The 25,739-nt window shown below is 36.5% G+C and overlaps 1 protein-coding gene across 1 annotated transcript; it reads left to right on the top strand.

Moving 5' to 3' along the window:
- Positions 1–1,355: 1,355 nt before the first annotated feature.
- On the top strand, positions 1,356–25,367 carry LOC121386100 (carcinoembryonic antigen-related cell adhesion molecule 1-like). The gene is made up of 9 exons (XM_041516898.1): positions 1,356–1,425; positions 6,089–6,226; positions 9,028–9,336; positions 12,805–13,065; positions 16,033–16,311; positions 19,295–19,405; positions 20,708–20,732; positions 22,460–22,500; positions 23,259–25,367. Exons 1-9 carry the CDS (start codon positions 1,356–1,358, stop codon positions 23,417–23,419), a joined length of 1,395 nt encoding a protein of 464 aa, XP_041372832.1. The 3' UTR covers positions 23,420–25,367.
- Positions 25,368–25,739: the final 372 nt, after the last annotated feature.

The following is a 25,739-nucleotide window of genomic DNA, read 5'->3' as shown; positions in this document are numbered from 1 at the left end:
CTTGCCAATCTATATCTGAGGGCGATCGCTTGCCAATCTATATCTGACGGCGATCGCTTGCCTATCTATATCTGACGACGATCGCTTGCCTATCTATATCTGACGGCGATCGCTTGCCTATCTATATCTGACGGCGATCGCTTGACTATCTATATCGCTTGTTTAACAACCTCTGATGTCTATGCTTGTAACCATTACAAGATCTGGTCTTTGACGTTACTTAGTCAATAGAATAATTTACATCTATCCAAACAAAAGCTTCAATTTGCCTATCTATATCTGACGGCGATCGTTGGTTTAACAACCTCTGATGTCTATGCTTGTAACCATTACAAGATCTGGTCTCTGACGTTACTTAGCCAATAGAATAATTTACATCTATACAAACAAAAGCTTCAATTTGCCTATCTATATCTGACGGCGATCGCTGGTTTAACAACCTCTGATGTCTATGCTTGTAACCATTACAAGATCTGGTATCTGGCATTACTCATTACTTAGTCAATAGAATAATTTACATCTATCTGAGCAATTTCATTACATAGCGCATTAGTACCAGATATTATATTATAGGGTTCGTATATAAGTTCACCTAGCTTTAGGCCGATATTATGAAGAAAAAAAAAAAACACAAAAAAATCTGCCCGGGGTGTTACGAATTATACTATATTGAATGTTTTTTTATGGTTTCCCTGAGAACAGCCGTCAATTTAACTGCAATAAAGAAAACACTTTCTGATTGTTTTGCAAACATCGCATTTTGGACATAATACGATATATGTTGGTCGCAAGGCAAGTAACGTAAGACAAGGTTTTAACCAGGGCCGTCAGAATGTACGTGAAAGTGGGCGAGGCACTGACAGTGTGATGATGCATGGAATGGAAATGTGAGGATCTGAAGCCCTATTGACCTATTATGGGGTTCAGGCGTTCAAACGCGTCAATTACAGCCTTCTCAGCACAATGACATGAATAAATGGGACGGGGTGAGGTGGGGGTGGGGGGTGGAGTGGCCCCACAGCCCCCTGATTAGTAGGCCCTCCTGACATGCCAGACGCCAGGATCGATCAAACGACAATGAAATACACACCCTGGATGAAATACGTCCCCCACCCCCAGATATAAAATATAATGTATGTCATTCATTTCTTATTACAACCTACGCTTGAGTCACTACAAGTGAAAATGACCAAGCAGTATCAGCAAATATACAGTAAGTTTATATAAAAGAAGCTATACAATTGCAATGTGCACAAGCGATTAATAACGTTAGATATCCGTATACCGGAAAGTTGACGAATATAAATCGCTATGTCTTTAGTCTCCTTGTTGTAGTTGCGGGTTGACGCTTAAACATGGCGCAGGGATATCACTACAAGTTCTGCTTATTGTTGGTTCTTATGGCCTTGATTCATTCAGCCACTGGTTAGTATTTTAACCTAGTATCTTTCAGATTATTGTACATCTTTCTGTATAATACCCGAGCACAGGTGCCCTGGTTCCCAATCTGGGGACCACGGGTTCAAATTACCCCTCTTTCTGTTGTAGACTTTTGCACTGCTAACTGGATTCAGATTAATAATTTCAGAAGGCTGTAATTCTTTCTGTATAATACCCGAGCACTGTGCCCTGGTTTCAAATTAACAAATTCAAATTATTACACATTTTTCTGGGAGTACAACCCGAGCAAATATGAATGTTTCCTCTAAGATCCTTTTATGATTGTACTCTTTCTGTATACTAACCGAGCACTGCTGCACTGGTTACAGAAATAACCTTTCAGGTTATTGTACATCTTTCTGTATAATACAAAGAGCACTCGCTGAATTACTGGTTTGCAGGACAGCACACACCAAATAATTATTACTACACCTTACACGATTACCCATCCATGCCGGTGTACACGAACTCCGTTAAATCATATATATTGGACAGCCCCCTTCTGCTATTTTACCCTGAGCACTGCTGAACTGATTTTTCTCGGCCGTAATACGATGTGATCACAACGTTCACACTGTCTAACAACTGCCCAGAAAACTGTTCACATCTTTATGGCTACATCGATCTAACATGCGACTATAACAATAAATAACAAAACAAATCACCAAAAAACAACAAACAATAAACAACAAATCCACCACCCTTCAAATTGAATATTCATACTAACTTACTAAAATATATGCAATTCCCTTTGGACATTAATGTTCGTTTACCTTTAAATAATTATTATTATTTATTATTATTATTTGGATTATAATATTTCGGTTATATTATTCTGATTATTATTATATGTTATTATAATATATAATGGAATTATTATTATTATTAATGTTATAAAAAATAACAATAATCATGTAATGGTTTACGTATCCATTATTATTATTGGATTATTATTATTGATACTACTACTACTACTACTATAATTATTTAGGTATTTTGTTGTTGTTATTATTATTATTAATGTAATAAATATTTAAGTGAAAATACAAATTGCACAACCACTTTTCCCTATACAATGAACAAAGAAACAATTTTATGTCAAACTATTTACATCTAAATTATAAGAAGATCCTATTGGGAAATATAGACTTTAGTGAAAAAGAAAATTAAAAAATGATTAAAACTTCTTTAAAATACATAACTGCTACTAAACGTTTCTGCTAAAGTTTACACTAATTTTTTGACTAGAAATTCCCCAATCCAAAGAAAATGTTCTGGCTTTCTATTTACGATACCTACACCTTTCACTCTATCCCCTCTTCTTTTCTTCCTCCGGGCAACTCAAAGTATATGTATGTATATAACCACTTCTGTGTTATGTAACAAAGATGGCGGACTCCATTAGGGTTGTATTAGAGGAATACATCTTTATACGCAATATTTAGCACAATGTATATATGATACTCTACTGGACCAGAGCGCAAAAATATCCTTCCGAAATATTATTAACGCGGCATCAGGTAAGTACAAAGAAAGAATCGCATCAACGGTAAAAGCGTTCACTGGAGATGTGTGATAATAGCCTGTACCGGTGAGTGTACCACTGTAGACGAATGTATACGGAACACACCAGAACACAAGTATTGTGCAAGTGACCTAAATGTTGCCTGGTTTATTAGCACACTACGGAAGTGAGACAGAGAAGACACAACACCAGCGCCACTAAATATACAATGTTGAACATGTAAAACAGTTCTGATACCTGCCCTACCACAATAGAGCTGATGTGAACGTAGAAGAACCACGGACCCAGAACAATGAAGGAAATGTTTTATTTAACGACGCATTCAACACATGTTATTTACGGTTATATGGCTTCGGACATATGGTTAAGGACCACACAGATCAGACAAATGACGGCAGACGCTACCCGTTATTTAATGATGGGAATGGAAGATCACATGCTTATGTTCTCTACTAATGAGCAGATCTTAGCTATACAGGCTGCAGAATCCATCTTTATCGACGAAACTTTCTCGTCTTGACCAACATTGTATAACCAATTGTATATAAGAGTGTTCTGATTGTGGAACCAGTTGTATATATAAGACTGTTCTGATTGTGGAACCAGTTGTATATATAAGACTGTTCTGATTGTAGAACCAGTTGTATATAAAAGACTGGTCTGATTGTGGAACCAGTTGTATATACAAGACTGCTCTGATTGTGGAACCAGTTGTAATATCCTTGCGATAATTTTATATAATGCAATATGACTGTTCTGATTGTCGAACCAGTTGTATATATAAGACTGGTCTGATTGTGGAACCAGTTGTATATAAAACTGCTATAATTGTGGAACCAGTTGTATATATAAGAATGTTCTGATTGTGGAACCAGTTGTATATATAAGACTGTTTTGAAGAATCTTGTTTTGCAATATTTAAATCAACTGCTTTCTCCAACTAAAGTTCATACAAATGTTGAGATCACTACAATCCAGGCAGTTGAGTTATCGTTTCCATAAACTGAGATGCAGGTGTTTGTTTTTTCACTTAACACTGGCCATATGGATGAAAACCCAAGATCTCGGACTTAAATGCTACATAGGTAGACTAAACCAACTATAACTTCCGGCTGGGTCAAAGTTCGAGGTGCACTGAATTTCTGGACAAAAGATTTATGCAATTTGATTATTTCATCTAGTACCACTGTGTCAAGTAGCCTTGTGTTCAAAACATGTATGAGGTACCTGTAAAAATAGGTACTCAAATGTTGTGAGGAATTAGGGTAGTCATAGACGCTACCCATAATCTCTGAAATGAGCAGCTTGACCCCCATTGTTTTCTGATTCACTTTAAGGCTGAGGGTGGTAGTATTTATATCCGTGGTGTTTATGTCGATTGATACGCTGCAGGTAGGAGTTTTAACCACATATGTTACTATTGTCGTCTATGGGATTTGATTTGGTAGTATATATCCTATAATGATTACCCAACTGTACAGTGCCTATTATGAATGTGCAATAATCTGGAGGAATTTGAATCATGGATGAACAGATATATACAGCTTCACCATCCAACTGTTTATAGATTTATAGAACTGATAAAGGGTATAGAAATAGCAGAACGTGTCATGTTGAGATGGATAAATTCTGGCGCTGCCCAACCACCTCGAAAGAGGGTCTACACAGAGAGTGAATACGCAACTCACATTTGGACAGAACACACCAAATCATTTTGTGAATACAGTTATACATCTCTTAAAATTTGAATAAAAATATTAATACGAGTTGACGTGTTCTTGAATGCAGGTGGACATGTGTTAAAAATATATATGTAACGTGTAGTAAATTTCATTTCATTATATTCTGTGTTGTGTATTTAGTTGTATCAAACTGTTCTATTATTTACTGCAAACATTATCTCAGGTAAAAGGCAGGTCATTAGTAAAGTGCTCAACCAGGACTTATGGGTTATGGGACGTCTGCTTTTTGTGAAGATACCATTTTAGTTCATGTAGCTGATATCATACGGTACGCTGGGCACTAGAGGGTTAAACCAGACAGCAGATATCATACGGTACGCTGGGCACTAGAGGGTTAAACCAGACAGCTGATATCATACGGTACGCTGGGCACTAGAGGGTTAAAACAGACAGCTGATATCATACGGTACGCTGGGCACTTTAGGGTTAAACCAGACAGCTGATATCATACGGTACGCTGGGCACTAGAGGGTTAAACCAGACAGCAGATATCATACGGTACGCTGGGCACTAGAGGGTTAAACCAGACAGCAGATATCATACGGTACGCTGGGCACTAGAGGGTTAAACCAGACAGCAGATATCATACGGTACGCTGGGCACTAGAGGGTTAAAACAGACAGCAGATATCATACGGTACGCTGGGCACTAGAGGGTTAAAACAGACAGCAGATATCATACGGTACGCTGGGCACTAGAGGGTTAAACCAGACAGCAGATATCATACGGTACGCTGGGCACTAGAGGGTTAAAACAGACAGCTGATATCATACGGTACGCTGGGCACTAGAGGGTTAAAACAGACAGCTGATATCATACGGTACGCTAGGCACTAGAGGGTTAAAACAGACAGCAGATATCATACGGTACGCTGGGCACTAGGGGGTTAAAACAGACAGCTGATATCATACGGTACGCTGGGCACTAGAGGGTTAAACCAGACCGCAGATACACAAGATGCCTTGTATAATAGGTTTGACAGAATATGTCATTTCATTAAAATGACAATCCCTGTTTTAAATACTACGACGTATTTTTCACTATTAAAACCGTTTTTGATAATTTAAATTAGAAGTATTTACATTTTATTATTTAGAATATTAATTTTCTTAAACCTGAAGTGCTTATCGACATTCAGGTATTTGTGATGCCTCAAACTGTATTTTTTATAATTCTAAAAACGTCTGAGAAGTAATGGTTATCGAGACAAGCTCTAATTATGTTTAGACAATATTTCCCTGTTTAAACCTCACAGACTTTAGCTTCCCTCTGTTATAACTCTATTCAGATGTGTTACAGGTTTGTAGATTAACTTACTATCCATTTTCACTCGCTGAAACTTCGGTCTGCGCCTTTAACTGTATTGTTCATTATTTTTCAGGTCAATTTCACTTAATTACATCTGGACCATATGGAATTGTTGGTTCACCTTTCATATTCACCTGTAGGACTGATTTTCCTCCTGAGGTTACCTGGTTTGTGAATGATACCGAGTACAGGATGCATGGATCTGGTAGAGGTAAATGCTATCCTATGTCGCCTGTTCCGACACACTTCACTTTCAACTGTACGCACGACATCTTCACGCTAACAATCAACTCTGTGAATATCAGTCAGCACGGAACAGTTTGGAGATGTGGTTTTAGACCTGGACGACCAGAGAGCAATACAATAGTGCTGGAAGTTCGGGGTATTAATTGTGGTTTCAAATTGTTTAATGTGTTTGGCACATTCTTTGAAAAACCTCATCGCATGACAATATCAAACCATGTATAGATCTAAAAGTATAATAATATTAATATACAATAATAGTTTTAAGGAAGTGGCGGGACGTAGGCAAGTGGTAAAGCTCTCGCCGATGTATTTCTAGCATCGATACCCGTCGGTGGAACCATTTCTCGTTCCAGTCAGTGCACCATGACTGGTATATCAAATGCTGTGGTATGTGCTATCCTGTCTGTGGGATGGTGTATATAAAATATCCCTTGCTACTAATGGAAAAATGTACCGGGTTTCCTCTCTAAGACCATTTGTCAAAATTACCAAATGTTTGACATCCAATAGCTGATATTCATACTATATACAATCACGTATTGTCACCCAGCCTACACAGGCTTATGAGACACTTAAAATACGAAGTATCATTCATAAAAGAATCTAATATGTACATGTATATAAAATCAAAAATACATTAAAAAATTTGATTTTTTTTAATAAAACCTAATTTCATAATTATACCATACTACATAAAATTATAAAATAATTGTTTCCACTGAAACCCCCTAAGGTAACAGTATAATACAATAATCGACATTATGTCTTATTTAATTTTAAAAAAACATGCTTTTAGTTTTTGAAACATATTAAAAAGAGTTCTTGCTATTAAACATTGATTTTCATCTTTCATTATTAAAATTACTTTGTTATAAACTGAATGGGTTTCAAAATAGTGATACGAAGATCGCATATTAACAATTAAAGGATATCTAAGATCTTCGTCAAAAGGGCATAAAAGTAAAAAGTGTGTTTCATCTTCAACACTATGCCGACAAAAGGGACACACTCGTTCTAATAATGGGATATATTTACAGAAAACAGGCCCGGATGAACATAGCTACGGGTACGTGTCAACACTATATTACCGTATTTAGCAGTGACGATGTTTGATGTGAGGGGGATGGGCCTCAATGTTTCTATTTTTGTCTCTGTATTGCCTCAAATGCTATTTTCTAACACCTGGAGAAAACAAATAGCACTGAGTTTGATATATAAAAATGTTCAGCTATTGTGAAGGCTATTTTGGTTTCTAAAATTGTAGTTTACAAGTGGGAAAGCAGAAGTAAATACGTACATTCGATGCATATTTCTTAATGAACGTGTAATGTGCATATGTATATGTATTAGTTATTTTGTTTGTTTGTTTGCATAAAACAGTGACGTCACTATTTAATGTGTGTGATACACCCTCAAGATTTGCCCTCTAAAATACTTCTTCTTTTTTTTGCTACTAGTAAATGGAATTATTTGGTTGTATTATTTTTAATAAGCATGTATAAAGTTTATGTTTCAAAGCAAAAAATAATAAGTATTTTTGTCGGGAACTGCCAGTAATACAATTTTGACATAGCACCTTTAAGGCACTAACCGGTTAATAAATATTTGCAGGTGGCCCAGGTTCATCACTTCATGTGAACACCTCCTCATCAGTATTTATTAATGAAAGAGATGACGTAGTTGTGTCATGCACAGCAGACTGTTTCCTCCGATGTGACTACACGTGGGAGTTCAATGACAGGACAATAAGCAACTCAAGCATTCTGTCTCTATCTGGAATTAACAGCACACAGACTGGAACCTACACGTGCACCGCTGTCAACCCAGAAACACAGCAAACAGCAAATACAACAGTTCACGTTTACGTACAGCGTATGTACTGATTAATTTATGTTTATTGACAAAACAAACTGAAGAGTTGATTTTTATTTTATAAATGTAGCCGGATGAGAGGAGAATGAGAGGAAAGATCGTGATATGTAAAATTGCATGTAACAGTTTCCTTCCTTCTTGCCTTAGTGAAACCAGCGGATTCCAAATCCTCTCATTTTCTCCAGAGTACCTGTTACATCTTGCTTTTTAGGGTGGACATGCTGAGGCAATTGTCTTCTCTTTTCAGTCAATATACGGCTCACATTCTAACTGGATGTGTCACTACACGCTAAGATCGCCTGCCCCGTTCAGTCAATATAAGGCTCACATTCTAATCGCACTATCTAAGATTTCTTTCAGTCAATATAAGGCTCACATTCTAACTGGATGTGTCACTACACTCTAAGATAATCGTCTGCCCCGTTCAGTCAATATAAGGCTCACATTCTAACTGGATATGTCACTACACTCTAAGATAATCGTCTGCCCCGTTCAGTCAATATAAGGCTCACATTCTAACTGGATATGTCACTACTCGTGAAGGAGGTAGAATAGTGGTTGGCTTGAAAACAAGATATTGTAATGTTTTAAAACGAAACTAATATTTTAAAATATATAAGCCGTAATTATTTCGTTTCTTTGTTTAAAATAATGTTGTTCAATACGGTCATTACTCTTAATGTTTAACAATTACAACTAAAGTAATGTTTTAAAACATACAGGCATTATTAATTTAATTTCTTTGTTTGAAATAATTTTGTTCAATGAGCTCATATCTCTGTTTTTAATATTTAGGGATAACAACCAGAGTAATCTTTTCAAATACATGCTTTATTAATTTGTTTCTTTTTTTTAATCATTTTGTTCAATGAACTCATTTCTCTTGATCTGTAGGTGTAGCCCATTTGACGACTTCTGGACCATACGGAATTGTTGGTTCTCCGTTCACATTCACGTGTAGGACTCGTCCAACTCCTGAGATTACGTGGTTTGAGAATAATACAGAGTACATGATGCATTGCCTTGGAAGAGGCGAATGCCACTATCTGTCGAGTCATCCGACAGACTACATTTCCACCTGTTCATACGAAGTCTTTACCCTAACAATCAACTCTGTGAACATCCACCAGCACAGAACAGCGTGGCGATGTAGAGGGATGCGTTATAGACAAGCGAGCAACAGAGTAGTGCTAGAAGTTCGAGGTAATAAACACAATAAAATTCACATTAATAACCAAACTAGCTACATGCATATAACCCTTCCCAGCCTCATTTAAAAATTGTTTATTGTAAACAGCAAAACAAAAAACCCACCATTTTTGTGTACAATTTAGAAAACAGTCGGATCAAAAATAAACAACTTGTTGTAAATACCATAGTGAGAGAATCATGTTCCCTGATGGGAAGGAGTATAGGTAAAAATCATATTAATATTGTCCCCTGTTAAAATTTTAATTTAATATATTTTTTTACTAACACCATGCACTGAGAAGAACATTCAAAGATTAACTATAAACCATGTTGAATTGGTGTGGGACGTATAGTTTGTGAGAAATAGAGCTAAATACTAAATTGTATAATGTTGAGTTAAATTAATAAATGCTGTAGTTTTTGGAAAAGTGGGGACGGGACGTAGCCCAGTGGTAAAGGGTTCACTTGATGCGTGGTCGGTCTGGGATCGATCCCCGTCGGTGGGCCCATTGGGCTATTTTTCGTTCCAGCCAGAGCACCACGACTGGTATATCAAAGGCCGTGGTATGTTTTATCCTGTCTATGGAATGGTACATATAAAAGATCCCTTGCTTCTAATCGAAAAGAGTAGCCCATGAAGTGGCGACAGCGGGTTTCCTCTCTCAATATTTGTGTTGTCCTTAACCATATGTTCGACGCCATATAACCATAACTAAAATGTGTTGAGTGCGTCATTAAATAAAACATTTCCTTCCTTCCTTTTTTTTGAAAAATAATACCTATATCATTCCTCAAAAAGAACAATATTTAACAAATGCTTAATACACAGATTGTAGTACACGAGAGCAAAACATTTCACTTCAACACGATTGAAAAGCAAAATGCCGCGAATGTTACAAGTTGATAGGGGTATGGCTATTGCTCTAATTATGCTGGGGCAATTGCAACGTCGCGTCATCCAGCAATTTGGGGCATATGAGTTCACAATAGCTCGTTTAGTTGGGCGTCTCAGAGCCACGGGAAGATTACCTGACCGTCCCAGGAGCGGACGTCCGCGCGTTATACGTTGTTGCCACGTCAAGCTAGAGGCATACGTCTCACACACCTCCGTGACCGATTTCAGATGGTTACGGTGAGGTTGTAGGCACTCATGGTCGCCAAGTGAGTCCACCAACGGTTAGGAATCGGTTGCGTATGTTCAAGGTAAGACCAGGCGTCCCTACGTCCAGACGACGTCAACGTCGATTGCAATGGCAGCTTGCACATGCACTAAATAGGTTTCACTTGGCCGACTGGAGCCCTATGTTATTCACTGACGAGTCTCGGTTCTCGTTTTACAGGTCAGATGGACGACAACGTGTCTATCGGCGTTAAGGTGAACGTGTACTCTGGGAAATTTGTCGTGACATAGGCATTTCTGTGCTTCGAGCGACATCTACCGGTGACATCAGAATACTAACTTTCAAAATTATTTCAAGTAATTGAGTCACGGGGATTCCCATGGTATTTATCGATATAAAACCTTCTTTTTTACTCCATTTTATAAAAACGTGATCTAAGTGTGTTACATGTTTGTAGATTAACCAGAATTATAATTAATTTTCGCGGGCTGAAACTAGGGTGTGCGACTTTAATTAACTTGTTTGGGGTTTTTTGGTTTTTTAATTATTTATTATCCCAGAGCACATCTGTAATTTGATTTAATGTTATACTTTACTGTGCATGTGTCGAAGTTCATAAACTGTCCATTCTCATTAAGTAAATCTCGTATAACAAATAAAACAATTTCAACATAAATTTTGTACAATATAGTTTTGTAATGTTTAATTATATAACTATTTAACCAAATATGTGTACTCATTATTTCATCGTTATTTTCCCAAGTTTGTTTTTGTTCAATATTTATCCAGTCTTTAATATATTTTTTTCCAGAATATATGTTTTAACTGTTTTTATTTTCTTTGAATAAAGTCGTCTCCAGATTAAAACATAATATCTTCTGTCTTTAATTTTGTTACTGCCTGGAATAACGTTACCCATTTTGAATCTGAAGTGAATAGTCTTTTGGATCCAGGAAGCTGTTTAGTGCCGTCATATAATTTGAATAATGTAACATTTTAATCGCTCCTTTGTTATAATCTTGTATCAATATTTCTCGTTTAATCTTTTTTCAGATTTATTTTGCCAAATGGAATTATATAATAGTTTATTTATTTGTTTTTTTTATTAAATCTGTCGGGATTGGTAGTGAAAGAAGTAAATGAGTTATTTTTTATACTATTAGATGTGTTGTGTGAGTATTAATTAACGTTAGTACAAACACATAATGAAACATTAATTTAAATTCAAACTAAAAACGTGTGTAGCTGAGTTTAGACGAGAACAAATCTGTTTAATTAAGGACATTAATTAACTGGTCACTCGGTTATTAAATTTCATTTCATTTCAACTTATTTTCCTGCTTATATCCAATTAAGGTTCAAGCACGCTGTCCTGTGCACACACCGCAGCTATATGGGCTGTCTGTCCAGGACAGTGGGTTAGTTGTTAGTTTGTTAATTGCTAATTTGTTAGTTTGTTAATTGCTAATTTGTTAGTTGTTAGTGACAGAGAAGAGAGTGTAGTGGTGTGGGTGGGGGCCGGTACCAGGCTACGAACCCTGTACCTACTAGCATTTTGTCCGATGACTTAACCACGTCACGACCTAGAACGGTCATTATTATTAATCTTTTTTTATTTTATTAATGTTATTATTATTTTTTTATTAATGTTTTTATTAATGTTATTATTTGTTTTATTAATGTTATTATTAAAAAACAAATTGGTGGGGTGGGGGATTCGGGGTATTTATCGGCCCTATATCATACATTATAACGACTACATACAATTGCAAATTTAACCATCACTAAGAAAATAAACTGGTTTGGGGAAAACATTCAACTAATTTCTTAATGTAAATAGCTATACAATGCTTTGAGATGAAAAGCAAACGCTGTTTTGTGTTATGAGTTATCAGAAAGCATATTGAGTGGTTTGACTGGCAGTTGCCTCTTGCTACCTGTCAAGTTCAAGTCTTGTAAACCCAAATGACTACATTAGAGACACAGACTAGTTTCTGCCTGTGAAAATGGACACTAAGTTTAGTTAATCTTCAAACCTGTAACACATCTGGATAAGGTTATAACGGAGTTAAAGCTAAAGTTTGATTTGTTTAACGACACCAATAGAGCACATTGATTTATTAATCGTCGATTATTGGATGTCAAACATTTAGTAATTTGGACGTATAGTCCTAGAGAGGAAACTCACTAACTGTTTGTCATTAGTAGCAAGGGCTATTTTATATGCACCATCCCACAGGCAGTATAGGACATATCTCTGACTTTGATATACCAGTCGTTGCCGTTCCTTTCATTAACTAGTTATTCTCGATGTATATGTAGCTGTATATTTTATATGTCGATATATATTGATTTCTAGACGGTCCTGGTTCAACAGTGCGAGTGAACGCACCGTCTGCATTAATTCCCGAAGAAGGAAGTGACGTAGCAGTGTCATGCGCAGCAGACTGTTTCCTCCGATGTGACTTCACGTGGACGTTCAATGACAAGACAATAAGCAACTCAAGCATTCTTTCTATATCCGGAATTAACAGAACACAGAATGGCACTTACACGTGCACCGCTCTCAACCCAGATACACGACAATCGGCAAACACATCAGTACACGTGGATGTGCTGTGTGAGTATTAAAGGGACACGCCCTAGTTGTTAACCATTAAGCCGTTGTTTTTCGCTATTAAACCCATTTTTTCACAAATAAAATAACACTTTACTTACATTTTATTATTTAGAATATACATTTCCATTCTCCTGAAGTATTTTTTGGTAATCCTGGTAATCCTGATGTTTGTAATACCACGAAATGCATTTTTTGTATTTCTTAAAAACGCACGCGCCACTGACAAAAAACCGTTGAGCAGACGAGGTCCAATCTATTGTTTGAGGGGATCTTCCCGTTTCAACGTCACATATGTTGGTATACCACGTGACAGTTATCATTTTGGTTCGGTTTGTTTTCTCGTGCACGGTTCGCGCAATCAACATCCGATTTGTTGTCGTTTGCTTGTCGTTCATTTGTGAGGTTTTTCTTCGCAGTTCGTGCACATTTTCATCAACAATAAAGTTCAGACAAGTAAGTATCTCAATACAAAACGTTACAAACCCTTAAAACCAATAAGTCTTACGATATCTGGAGAGAACAGAACATTTGGAACATGCCCAGGAGAGGTGAAAGGAACGCACCCCAAGTCTGTGTGCACTCTGGGAAATTTGTCGTGACATAGGCATTTCTGTGCTTCGAGCGAAATCTACCGGTGAAATCAGAATACTAACTTTCAAAATTATTTCAAGTAATTGAGTCACGGGGATTCCCATGGTATTTATCGATATAAAACCTTCTTTTTTACTCCATTTTATAAAAACGTGATCTAAGTTTGTTACAGGTTTGTAGATTAACCAGAATTATAATTAATTTTCGCGGGCTGAAACTAGGGTGAGCGACTTTAATTAACTTGTTTTTTTGTTTTGTTTTTTTTTAATTATTTATTGTCCCAGAGCACATCTGTAATTTGATTTAATGTATAAAAAATAATAAAAAAAAAATTCAACATAAATTTTGTACAATATTCTTTTGTAATTTTTAATTATATAACTATTTAACCAAATATGTGTACTCATTATTTCATCGTTATTTTCCCAAGTTTGGTTTTGTTGAATATTTATCCAGCTCTGTAATACATTTTTTTTCCAGAATATATGTTTTAACTGTTTTTATTTTCTTTGAATAAAGTCGTCTCTAGATTTAAACATATCTTCTGTCTTTAATTTTGTTACTGCCTGGAATAACGTTACCCATTTTGAATCTGAAGTGAAGAGTCTTTTGGATCCAGGAAGCTGTTTAGTGCCGTCATATAATTTGAATAATGTAACATTTTAATCGCTCCTTTGTTATAATCTTGTATCAATATTTCTCGTTTAATCTTTTTTTCAGGTTTATTTTGCCAAATGGAATTATATAATAGTTTATTTATTTGTTTTGTTATTAAATCTGTCGGGATTGGCAGTGAAAGAAGTAAATTAGTTATTTTTGTTATACTATTAGATGTGTTGTGTGAGTATTAATGAACTTTTTTTTTAGTACAAACACATAATGAAACATTAATTTAAATTCAAACTAAAAACGTGTGTAGCTGAGTTTAGACGAGAACAAATCTGTTTAATTAAGGACATTAATTAACTGGTCACTCGGTTATTAAATTTCATTTCATTTCAACTTATTTTCCTGCTTATATCCAATTAAGGTTCAAGCACGCTGTCCTGTGCACACACCGCAGCTATATGGGCTGTCTGTCCAGGACAGTGGGTTAGTTGTTAGTTTGTTAATTGCTAATTTGTTAGTTTGTTAATTGCTAATTTGTTAGTTGTTAGTGACAGAGAAGAGAGTGTAGTGGTGTGGGTGGGGGCCGGTACCAGGCTACGAACCCTGTACCTACTAGCATTTTGTCCGATGACTTAACCACGTCACGACCTAGGCCGGTCATTATTATTAATCTTTTTTTATTTTATTAATGTTATTATTATTTTTTTATTAATGTTTTTATTAATGTTATTATTTGTTTTATTAATGTTATTATTAAAAAAAAAATTGGTGGGGTGGGGGATTCGGGTTATTTATCGGCTCTGTATCATACATTATAACGACTACATACAATTGCAAATTTAACCATCATTAAGAAAATAAACTGGTTTGGGGAAAACATTCAACTAATTTCTTAATGTAAATAGCTATACAATGCTTTGAGATGGAAAGCAAACGCTGTTTGTGTTATGAGTTATCAGAAAGCATATTGAGTGGTTTGACTGGCAGTTGCCTCTTGCTCCCTGTCAAGTTCAAGTCTTGTAAACCCAAATGACTACATTGAAGACGCACACTAGTTTCAGCCTGTGAAAATGGACACTAAGTTTAGTTAATCTTCAAACCTGTAACACATCTGGATACGGTCATAACAGAGTTAAAGCTAAAGTTTGATTTGTTTAACGACACCAAAACAGCACATTGATTTATTAATCGTCGGTTATTGGATGTCAAACATTTAGTAATTTGGACGTATGATCCTAGAGAGGAAACTCACTAACTGTTTGTCATTAGTAGCAAGGGATATTTTATATGCACCATCCCACAGGTAGTATAGCACGTATCTCGGCCTTTGGTATACCAGTCGTGGTGCACTGGCAGGAACGAAAAATAGCCCAATGGTTCCACCGACGGGAATCGACCCTAGACGGACCGCGCATCAAACGAACGCATTAACAGTTGACTATTTACCGCCCCATTACAGCGAGAAGCTAAAATCTGTGATGTTTAAACAGGGAAATACCTTTAAAAAATAACTAGAGCTCGATAACAATCATTTTTCAGACAAATGTTCGTTTTTAGAATTGTGAGAAATGCATTTTGGGGGATTGCAAAAACCCGGATGACCAGAACCACTTCAGGTGTACGAAAATTAATATTCTAAATAATAAAATGTATGTACTGTACTTCTAATTTAAATTATCAAACAGGCTATAATAGTGAAAAATACGTCGTAGTGTTTACAAACTAGGGTATGTCTGTTTAAAAACTGCTTTACGGTTACATTTTCAGACCAACCAGTTATTAAGCTGATGCAATTAAAGAAACCCGACACTGAAGCTGTTGTTGACGAAGTAAGACCCATCACTTTGATCTGTGTTGTCGACAGCAACCCGACATCTAACATGAATCTGTTCAGGGGCATACAACTCGTACGACAGATGACGAATGTGACGAGTCTGGAATACACCTGGCACGAAGCTCTGTGTCAAACCTCGGGGACGTACTCGTGTGAAGCAGAAAACAGCGTGAAGTCACCGGCCAGGCACACCTTGGAACTGGCTGTTGAATGTATGATACATTTGTATAATATAATATGATATAATGTGATATAATGTGATATGGCATGATATGATATGATATGATATATGACATGACATGATATCACAGAATTGTAAACCAATAACTTTGGCAACAAATATAAAAATCAAGAAACGTCCCTTCAACGGACGTCAAGAATTTTTATTCATCGGCAAAAAAAAAAGACCCTCCCCCCGCCATGAGTTAATGCTGTGACCGACGGCAAGTGATATTGTAACTACGGCAGTTGTCGTCGGTACCGTCGTGGATTTCGAGCCCTGTGATATAATACAGAACATTGCGTTTTAAAGGGCAGTCTCAAAGCTTCACCATGACCAAACATAATTATTTATTCATTTTGCTTGTGAAACATAAAGATCATACTTTCATATATGGCCACTATATGCTTATATGCCAACAAAAGTTATATCTAAGTACATTAATTTACTACTATATTATTTATATTTATTTTATTTTGAAATTCAATAAGGGTGACCGACATGTTAACATGTCACGTCACATTTGAATTTGAATAATATCTTGATAACATCAAAGAACTGGCTGTTATTTTATGAATATTGATGAATATTTTCTAATATACTTTATATTTTTTGCCAATGATTCTCGAGGAAACCACAGTTTACGCCAAGTAGCAGCACATTACAATTCTGATATTCTTCAGTTATTTATGCTAAGCTTATATGTGACATCAATTAATTTGTATTTATTTATCACAAATATATGTACAAATAACGAAATATAGTTTGGACAATGTAGTATAGTAAATAATCGCACTTTTCGGTGTTTAGAGGTGTGGAGGGGTATGTATAAAAACCTCAAACTAATCAGTTTCGGAGGTGACAAAATGACGTTTGTTTAATATCTCAATACCTTTTAAACCATAGGTATTTCTTTTGGTGTCTGATATAATATGGTTATTTCCATTATTGATGGATAGAGAAAGAAAGAAAGAAAAGAAACCCGCTGCCACTCTATGAGCTCCTCTTGATGATTAAGCAGCAAATGATCTTTTATATAAAAATGTTCTTTTATTTAATGACACCACTAGAGCATATTTATTTATTAATCATCGGCAATTGGATATCAAACATTTGGTATTGTCGACATATAGTCTTAGAGCTGAAACCCGCCAGGGATCTTTTATATGCACCATCTTACAAGATAGGATAGCACATACCACCACCTTTAATATACCAGTCGTGGTGCAGTGGCTGGAACGAGAAATATCCCAATGGGCCCACCGACGGGGATCGATCCCAAACCGACCGCGCATTAACCGAGCGCTTTACCACTGGACTACATCCCGCCCCTCAAACGATCTTTTATATAGACTTTCCTGTAGACAGAACAGTACATACCACGTCTCTTGATGTACCCGTCGTGGGAAACCCCGAGTCCGTCAAAGACAATCGAACCTACGATCTAACGCCCCTCAAACGATCTTTTATATAGACACACCTGTAGACAGAACAGTACATACCACGTCTCTTGATGTACCCCTGAATGGGAAAAGTGATCAGTCCGTCAAAGACAATCGAACCTACGATCTAACGCCCCTCAAACGATCTTTTATATAGACTTTCCTGTAGACAGAACAGTACATACCACGTCTCTTGATGTACCCGTCGTGGGAAACCCCGAGTCCGTCAAAGACAATCGAACCTACGATCTAACGCCCCTCAAACGATCTTTTATATAGACTTTCCTGTAGACAGAACAGTACATACCACGTCTCTTGATGTACCCGTCGTGGGAAACCCCGAGTCCGTCAAAGACAATCGAACCTACGATCTAACGCCCCTCAAACGATCTTTTATATAGACTTTCCTGTAGACAGAACAGTACATACCACGTCTCTTTATGTACCCTTCGTGGGAAACCCCGAGTCCATCAAAGACAATCGAACCTACGATCTAACGCCCCTCAAACGATCTTTTATATAGACTTTCCTGTAGACAGAACAGTACATACCACGTCTCTTGATGTACCGGTCGTGAGAAACCCCGAGTCCGTCAAAGACAATCGAACCTACGACCTAGCGCAACTCAGACGAGCGCTCTGCCACTGAACCACACCCTGCCCTGAATTGAGAAGAAATGCTTATAGAGTGAATCTAATTTATTAGCTAAATTTATAATTTCTTAGATATTATGTCATTCGTTTCCTAAGCAAGGGAATAAATAAACTGCATCTTTCTAAAACAAAAACAAAAAATGTGGAATTGGCCAGTGTTATAACGTAAGTACAAATTCCAGTAATAGTTCACGTTTATTCAGTTCTTGTAGCAATATCATACGGTTTTTATCTTTGCGGATTGGATTCAATAAATTGTTTACATGGTGGAGTTTAAACAATAAATTAAATGTGCGGTTTGCTCAACACCCCACCCCAACACGTCACTGGCTGAAATAACTCCCCCCCCCAAAAAAAAAATAGTTCAACAAAAAAAAAATTACACCAAACAAACAAAAAACAAAAAAGTAAACACAACACTAACAAAAAAAAAAAAAAACAAATACAAAAACAAAAAAACAAAAAAAAAACAAGCCAAAAAGCAAAACAAACAAAAACAACAATGGACGTTTGCTCTGAATATAAAATGTCTAACCAGCCAGTGTGTATTCCAGTAATTGTTCACATTTATTCATTTCTTATAATAATAGTATACTGTTGCGGATTGGATTCGATAAAGTATTAACAGTGTGATCAAAAGTGCGGTTTGCTCATATCCCCAACTCCAACGTGTACCCGAAATCTCCACCTACAAAAAAACACCAACAAGAAAAAAACAAAAACAAAAAAACACAGCAAAAAAACACCCCAAAAACCCAAACAAATACACAAACAAATAAAGAGAAAACCAACAACAACCCCAAAACAACGAAAGTTTGCTATGGATAATAAATGTCTAACCAACCAGTGTGTATGGCACGGCCATCTTGTCTGTTTGTAGGTTTTCCAGACAGTCGGTTCGCGGCAGGTTTTGGGGCAGGGATTGGAACAGCAGTTGCCCTACTCCTGCTATGTGGAGCAGCCGTCCTTTTGTACTTCCGGTTGAAGAAATGTAAATAAAGCATTACTTTATTTTAACTCTGAATATTTATACCGGATAGAGAAAATATTTATATGTATGTGTGTACGTGTATCCGTGGGAATCCCTGTGTTGTCTTATGTGTGTCTATATTTACAGTTAGTGTTCTGTATCCACGATTAGTGTCAATGAGAAGTGTATGTATGTATGTATATACAAATTTCATATATATATTTGTACCACGCTTTGGTGTCGGTCCCTTTGTTTTACCCGTGGTGTATCCCCTTAGACCACATATCGTAAGACCTAACTTTTAGCGATTGTTGAATGGCTAAAATAATGTACGCCTACTTGTTGAACTATATAGTTCACAGGAAGTAAATTACGAGCGTAGAACATTATTTTAAAAAGTAACACTTTCACTAGCATTATAAAGTTACAATATAAATCTGTAAAAAAAATAAACTTCAGCAATAACAACAAACAACCAAAATGTAAATATTAACGTGGTATTTCGCTTCATTTAACCATTGACATGGAAATATCAGTTGCAAAAATAGAAAGGACACCTCCTGTATTGATTTTTTTAGCAGCCCGTGCCAAAATGAAATACTATAAATGCAAGAGGTCATGACAAAAACCACCACCCACTTTTCCATCTTACACTGTTTAGGTAAGGCTAAAATTCTAAAATATGTCTCGGGGAAGCATGCCCGGGCCCCACAAATACATTTAATTTGAAAAACCACAGATATTGGCCCACCACCTAGCCCCCCTATTTTCAAATACACTCAAGAGGGCCCTGTATAAGTAAGTGCACGTTACAATACTTTTCTTAATTCACCAAAAATATATATTATCTACATGGTAATTATCAAGATGAGCAAGATACTACGTTCTTCCCTAAAACACAATAAATACATTGTATTCACCCGTTAAACGTTTCATTTTTGTCCGGGGCACTTCAAATTTTGACGATGGGTTACGCAGCGCTCTCTGCGCTTGTAATGTCAGATGAATTAGTATTCCCGACATGTTTCCCCGTATAGGCTAATCGAAGCAAGTAGTCCAAGGCGGACCCAATAAATTGCAAAAATATAACAGGTCTCTCTCTCTCAACGCTCTCTCTCTATTATATATATATATATATATATATATATATATATTATATATCTCTATCTCTCTCTCACTCTCTCTCTCTCTCTCTCTCTCTCTCTCTCTCTCTCTCTCTCTCTCTCTCTCTCTGTGTGTGTGTGTGTGTGTGTGTGTAAGTGTCTGTGTATATGTGTAATATTCAATAGAAATGTTAAAATATTTGTTTTTACTGGATTTCAGCTAGAATGCTGGCGAAACACTCGAGGTATGATTATTTGTATATCTATATAGGAAATACATACATACACGCACGTGCATACATACGTATGTGTACAGACACACACACGCAAACAAAGAAACTCACACACACACGTACATACGTACGTGCACACACACATGCACACACACACACACGTCATACATACGTACGTGCACACACACAAGCACACACACACACACACACACACACACGTACGCATGTACACACACAAATATTATTTTGAGGAAATTATGTGGCCATATATAATAATTTTTACCAACAACTACTACGTTTATCTCGAGCCAGTTGGTTCGGTCTGTTCAACACGAGAAACCGATGGTCAGAACAGAAATATTCACTATTCCGCTATTCAGAAAATACTGATGTTCTAATTCTCTTAGCAAAACAAATCGCTCACTATTGTTTCTGTGTGGACGTTACAATACGACATGTACAACATTCTCACTCACCAAATCTTCACCTCTTCTGTACGAATCAAATTTAATTTTAAAATTCGTATTTCTTAGATTGAGTTTGATATTAAATTCCAGTGTTGCGCAGTGATTATGACAACATGATTCACTATTCTTTCTGTATATGGAAGTTGCAATAGGACGCGACACAATGGTCCGTGACTTGTGTGTCTATAATTCCTGTACAGCATTCTCATTCGTCAAATCCTCAGCTATACTGTACGGAAAGAAAGAAAGAAATGTTTTATTTAACGACGCACTCAACACATTTTATTTACGGTCATATGATTAAGGACCACACAGATGAGAGAGGAAACCCGCTGTCGCCACTTCATGGGCTACTCTTTTCGATTAGCAGCAAGGGATATTTTATATGCACCATCCCACAGACAGGGTAGTACATACCACGGCCTTTGATATACCAGTCGTGGTGCACTGGCTGGAACGAAAAATAGCCCAACGGGCCCACCGACGGGGACCGATCCCAGACTGACCGCGCGGCGAGCGAGCGCTTTACCACTGGGCTACTCGTCAAATCCTCTACTGTACGGATTCATTTTTAATTTCAAAAATCTTTAAAAAGAATTTTGTTTAACGACACTACTAGAGCAAATTATTTTTTATATCATTGGCTATTGGATGTAAAATATTTAGTAATTTTGACAATTAGTTTTATAGCGGAAACCCGCTACATATTTGCAATAGTAGCATGGGATCTTTGTATGCACCATCCCACAGACAGGATAGCACATACCACGGACTTTGATATACCAGTCGTGGTGTACTGGATATGACTGGTGCAAAGCCATTGGGCTGACACATTAAGTTTAAAATGCTAGTGATAGCCAGCTTTGTTAACCTCAATTAATCTACAACAACACCGATAGAGCTCATTAATTTATTAATCATCGGCTTTTGGATGTCAAACATCTGGTAATTCTGATATAGTCTTAAAGAGGAAACCCGCTAAATATTTCCGTTAGTAGCGAGTGATCTTTATATGCACCATCCCAAAGACAGGATAGCACATACCACGGTCTTTGATACACCAGTCGTGGTGCACAGGCTGGAACGAGAAGTACCCCAATGGGCCCACCGACAGGGATCGATCCTAGACCGACCGTGCACCAAGCGAGCTGTTTACCACATGGCTACGTCCTGCCCCAATGATATTGCAGAACACGTTAGTTTGTCTTCGTTGCTGCCTTTCACAACTTTGAATGTTTCTGCGTGATTTGTGTTTTACTTTTGTGATTTCAGCAGAAACACGGAACAGCAGCTATACAGTAATGCAGCTTTTGGTGAGTATAGGATTGGATGGGTCAATTACTAATTACCCTGATAATGTATTCAGTACAACAGCAATAAACGTATGAAAGAACATATGTTATGGTTTGTAAGGATATATTTCATCTTTACGGTTTTTACCGTTAACACTTGTCTAAAAGGTAGAACAATAAAAGGCTTTATTATACACGTGGTTCGACATAACTGAGTTAATAATAATCATACGAAGCACACGTGTAATAACAAGTTTAATGACGTAATTTTGGAAAGCGACGTCATAACATGACGTTGCTTCTCCAGTCCTAGCTCAGACTGGGCAGTTGAAATATGACGTCATATCTTCGTCTCCTTCTAGTTGTGGCTGAAACATTTTGAGTTGGGTCTTGTTATTGAAGAAATTATTACACTCGCGTGTGAGTCATACTGATTTTACAAAACTCATGTCAGGATTCATGTAATTCCCTCGCTCTCGCTCGGGCAATACCAAAATCCTGACACTCGTTTCGTAGAATCAGTACGATACACCAGCTCGTTTAATAATCTCTATATATTACACCTCCAATATTTTGAGTACACTACGTCAAATACCGGTCTTCATGTTTGTAGTCTCAAACGTATGGACGTCTGCATCATAACAACACATTTAATTGATAATTACTGCAAATCCTTGTTATTGTTTGTTTTGTTTTGTTTTGCATTGTATTTTATACAATTCGACTACGATGATGCTACTTTAATTTAAAGGCTTATTGTGTTATTATCGTTCCTATAGGTAATCGAGACGAGTCTGCTAGACCGGAAGCTCACGCTGCACCGGAAACTGATGCTACTGTATACTCATCGCTTGGCGCCGCAGGTTCTGAGGCATCGTATGAAGGTCTTACATTTGATAACAGAACACAAGAAGTGACGTACGAAAACGTACAGAAGTGAACGCTGTTGATTGGTTCCTTTCATCAGACTTGAACTCCGTTCACTTGGTGAACTGCGACTAGAGATATGCTGATATCATAAAGTAGCAGGTGATGACAGAGTAGTTAACGAATACATTAAGTCAACCGCTACGTTGCTCATGCCAGTTAATGTTAAACTTGTTAATACTATTTTTGATAATTGAATCTTACCAGATGAATGAATTATTTTAACAATTTTTTAAAATAAAGGAAGCCGACTACATCCCAAAAATTACCGACCAATCACATTACCTGGCTGCTGCTCTAGACTGTTCACAACTTTACTTAATAACTGTTTACGTGTATTTATTGAGGAAAATAATACGATTAGTGTGGCCCAAACCGCGTTCCGTAAAGGCTACTCAACTACAGACCATATTTATACATTACATCACTTAACAGATATCTTGAAAAAAAGGAAAAATAAATTATATTGCGCTTTTGTGGATTTTGAGAAAGCATTCGATACGGTACCTGGAATACAGCTTTGGCATAAACTACTATAGCATAACATAGCCGGTAATTTTTTTAGAATTATCCATCAAATGTATCAAGGCGTTAAATCAATGATTGTCGTAAATAACCAGCAATCTACTTTATTCCTATGTAACAACGGTATCCATCAAGGTGAAAATTTATCCCCTATTCTATTCTGCCTGTATTTTAATGATTTAGAAGATTATGTATCTAGCCATGGATGTGAAGGGGTTTCCCCTACAGCAGACAGGCAAGGTCGCCCAGTAGATATTGCTTTACACATGTTTTGCTTGTTATGTGCAGAAGGAGCTGCCCTATTATCAACCACTGCAGAAGACATACAACACACCTTATGTATGTTTTATCAATATTGCACTAAATGGAAACTTAAAATAAACGGTAACAAAACGAAAATATTGATATTTAACACTAGAGGTTATAAACATAATTTTAAGATTGGAAAAATACATTTGAACCTGTGAAAGAATACAAATACTTAGGGATTGCTTTTACAAAATTAAATAATGTTCGAATTACTAAGAATAGACTTAAACAACAGGCTACCAAGGCCATGTACTTTGTACTATCAAAATCAAAGGACAACTATCTATCAACCGAATGATAACTTAAAATGATCCACTCAATGGTTCTGCCAGTTTTATTATATGGATGCGAAATATGGGGATATGAAAAAGTTGATATATTTAATTCTGTACAAATAAACTGTCTAAGACACATCATACCTGTTGAAAACACAACACAAATATTTATGCTTTATGGAGAGTTAGGGACAATGCCAGTCGAGTTAACTATATATGTGGAACAATCTGTTGCCTGATATTAGAAATTCTTCTTCATTAAAATTGTTTAAAATACAAATGAACAAACACGACTCTGCTGTTCCATTTTATTTCTATGAAGGTGATAGATGGCAACATATTCTACATAGCCGACTCCTTTTGGATACCAGTGATTTGAATGGTCACACATTTGTACGACATGTGACAGATACCCCTTTTTGTATCCAGTTGAAGATGCAGAACATTTTTAAAAATGTTTTTGCCCAATATATGCTGCAGCTCGCAATACCTATTTACTGAACTATTATAATCTCAAGTGTCATACTTTGCTATTTGGAGATTCAAATGTAAGTGTCCAAGATAGTATCTCTATATTTAAATCTGTTCAGAATTTTCTTATTAATAGTAAGCGTTTCGAGATCATTTAACCATTTAACCATTCTAATTGGTTGTTATTTATTCTTTGTTTCTTCTACACATTCCTATCTTCTATTCCCCCAACTATCCGTGTTATCTTTATCGTAATATTGTTCTAGCCATCTTGATGTATAACATGTATATCTGTTAAATGTAGGGAGAGGCCTTAATATAGGCACTTGCCTGTTGGCCAGTCCCAAATTTGATTTGCTAATAAATATTGTTCAAACCAACTATATATAGGAGAATGGTATGCTACTGGGCGCGACTGATATCGGGAAAATAATCAAAATTGTCTGCTCTTTTATACAAAATTATGATAAATGACTACCTTACTAACGGAACTAACTATAACTGGATTAATACTGTTAAAAACAAATTGAATAACTTGGGAATGGGTGATATCTGGATAACACAATCTTTCATATCAGTAAATTGTCTCTCACAACAAATTAAACAAAGACAATGCGATCAGTATTTACAAACATGGAAAAATAAAATAACACAGTCATCGAGAGGCAACACTTACCGATTATACAAAGAACAACTATTTTCCGAAGGCTATATTAATAAGCTACCAGAAAAACTGTGGACAACACTCTTAAA

This window comes from Gigantopelta aegis, chromosome 12 (assembly GCF_016097555.1).
Source record: "Gigantopelta aegis isolate Gae_Host chromosome 12, Gae_host_genome, whole genome shotgun sequence".
NCBI classification, from domain to species: Eukaryota; Metazoa; Mollusca; class Gastropoda; order Neomphalida; family Peltospiridae; genus Gigantopelta; species Gigantopelta aegis.
The sequence above is the reverse complement of the archived record's forward strand: the minus strand, read 5'-3'. Positions and strand labels throughout refer to the sequence as shown.

Bases quoted from the DNA above. Each gene is read 5' to 3' on its own strand.
- LOC121386100 (XM_041516898.1), top strand. From the start codon at position 1,356: ATGGCGCAGGGATATCACTACAAGTTCTGCTTATTGTTGGTTCTTATG. The intron at 20,733-22,459 runs GTATGATTATTT...TTGTGATTTCAG, and splicing joins ATGCTGGCGAAACACTCGAG to CAGAAACACGGAACAGCAGC. The intron at 22,501-23,258 runs GTGAGTATAGGA...TCGTTCCTATAG, and splicing joins ATACAGTAATGCAGCTTTTG to GTAATCGAGACGAGTCTGCT.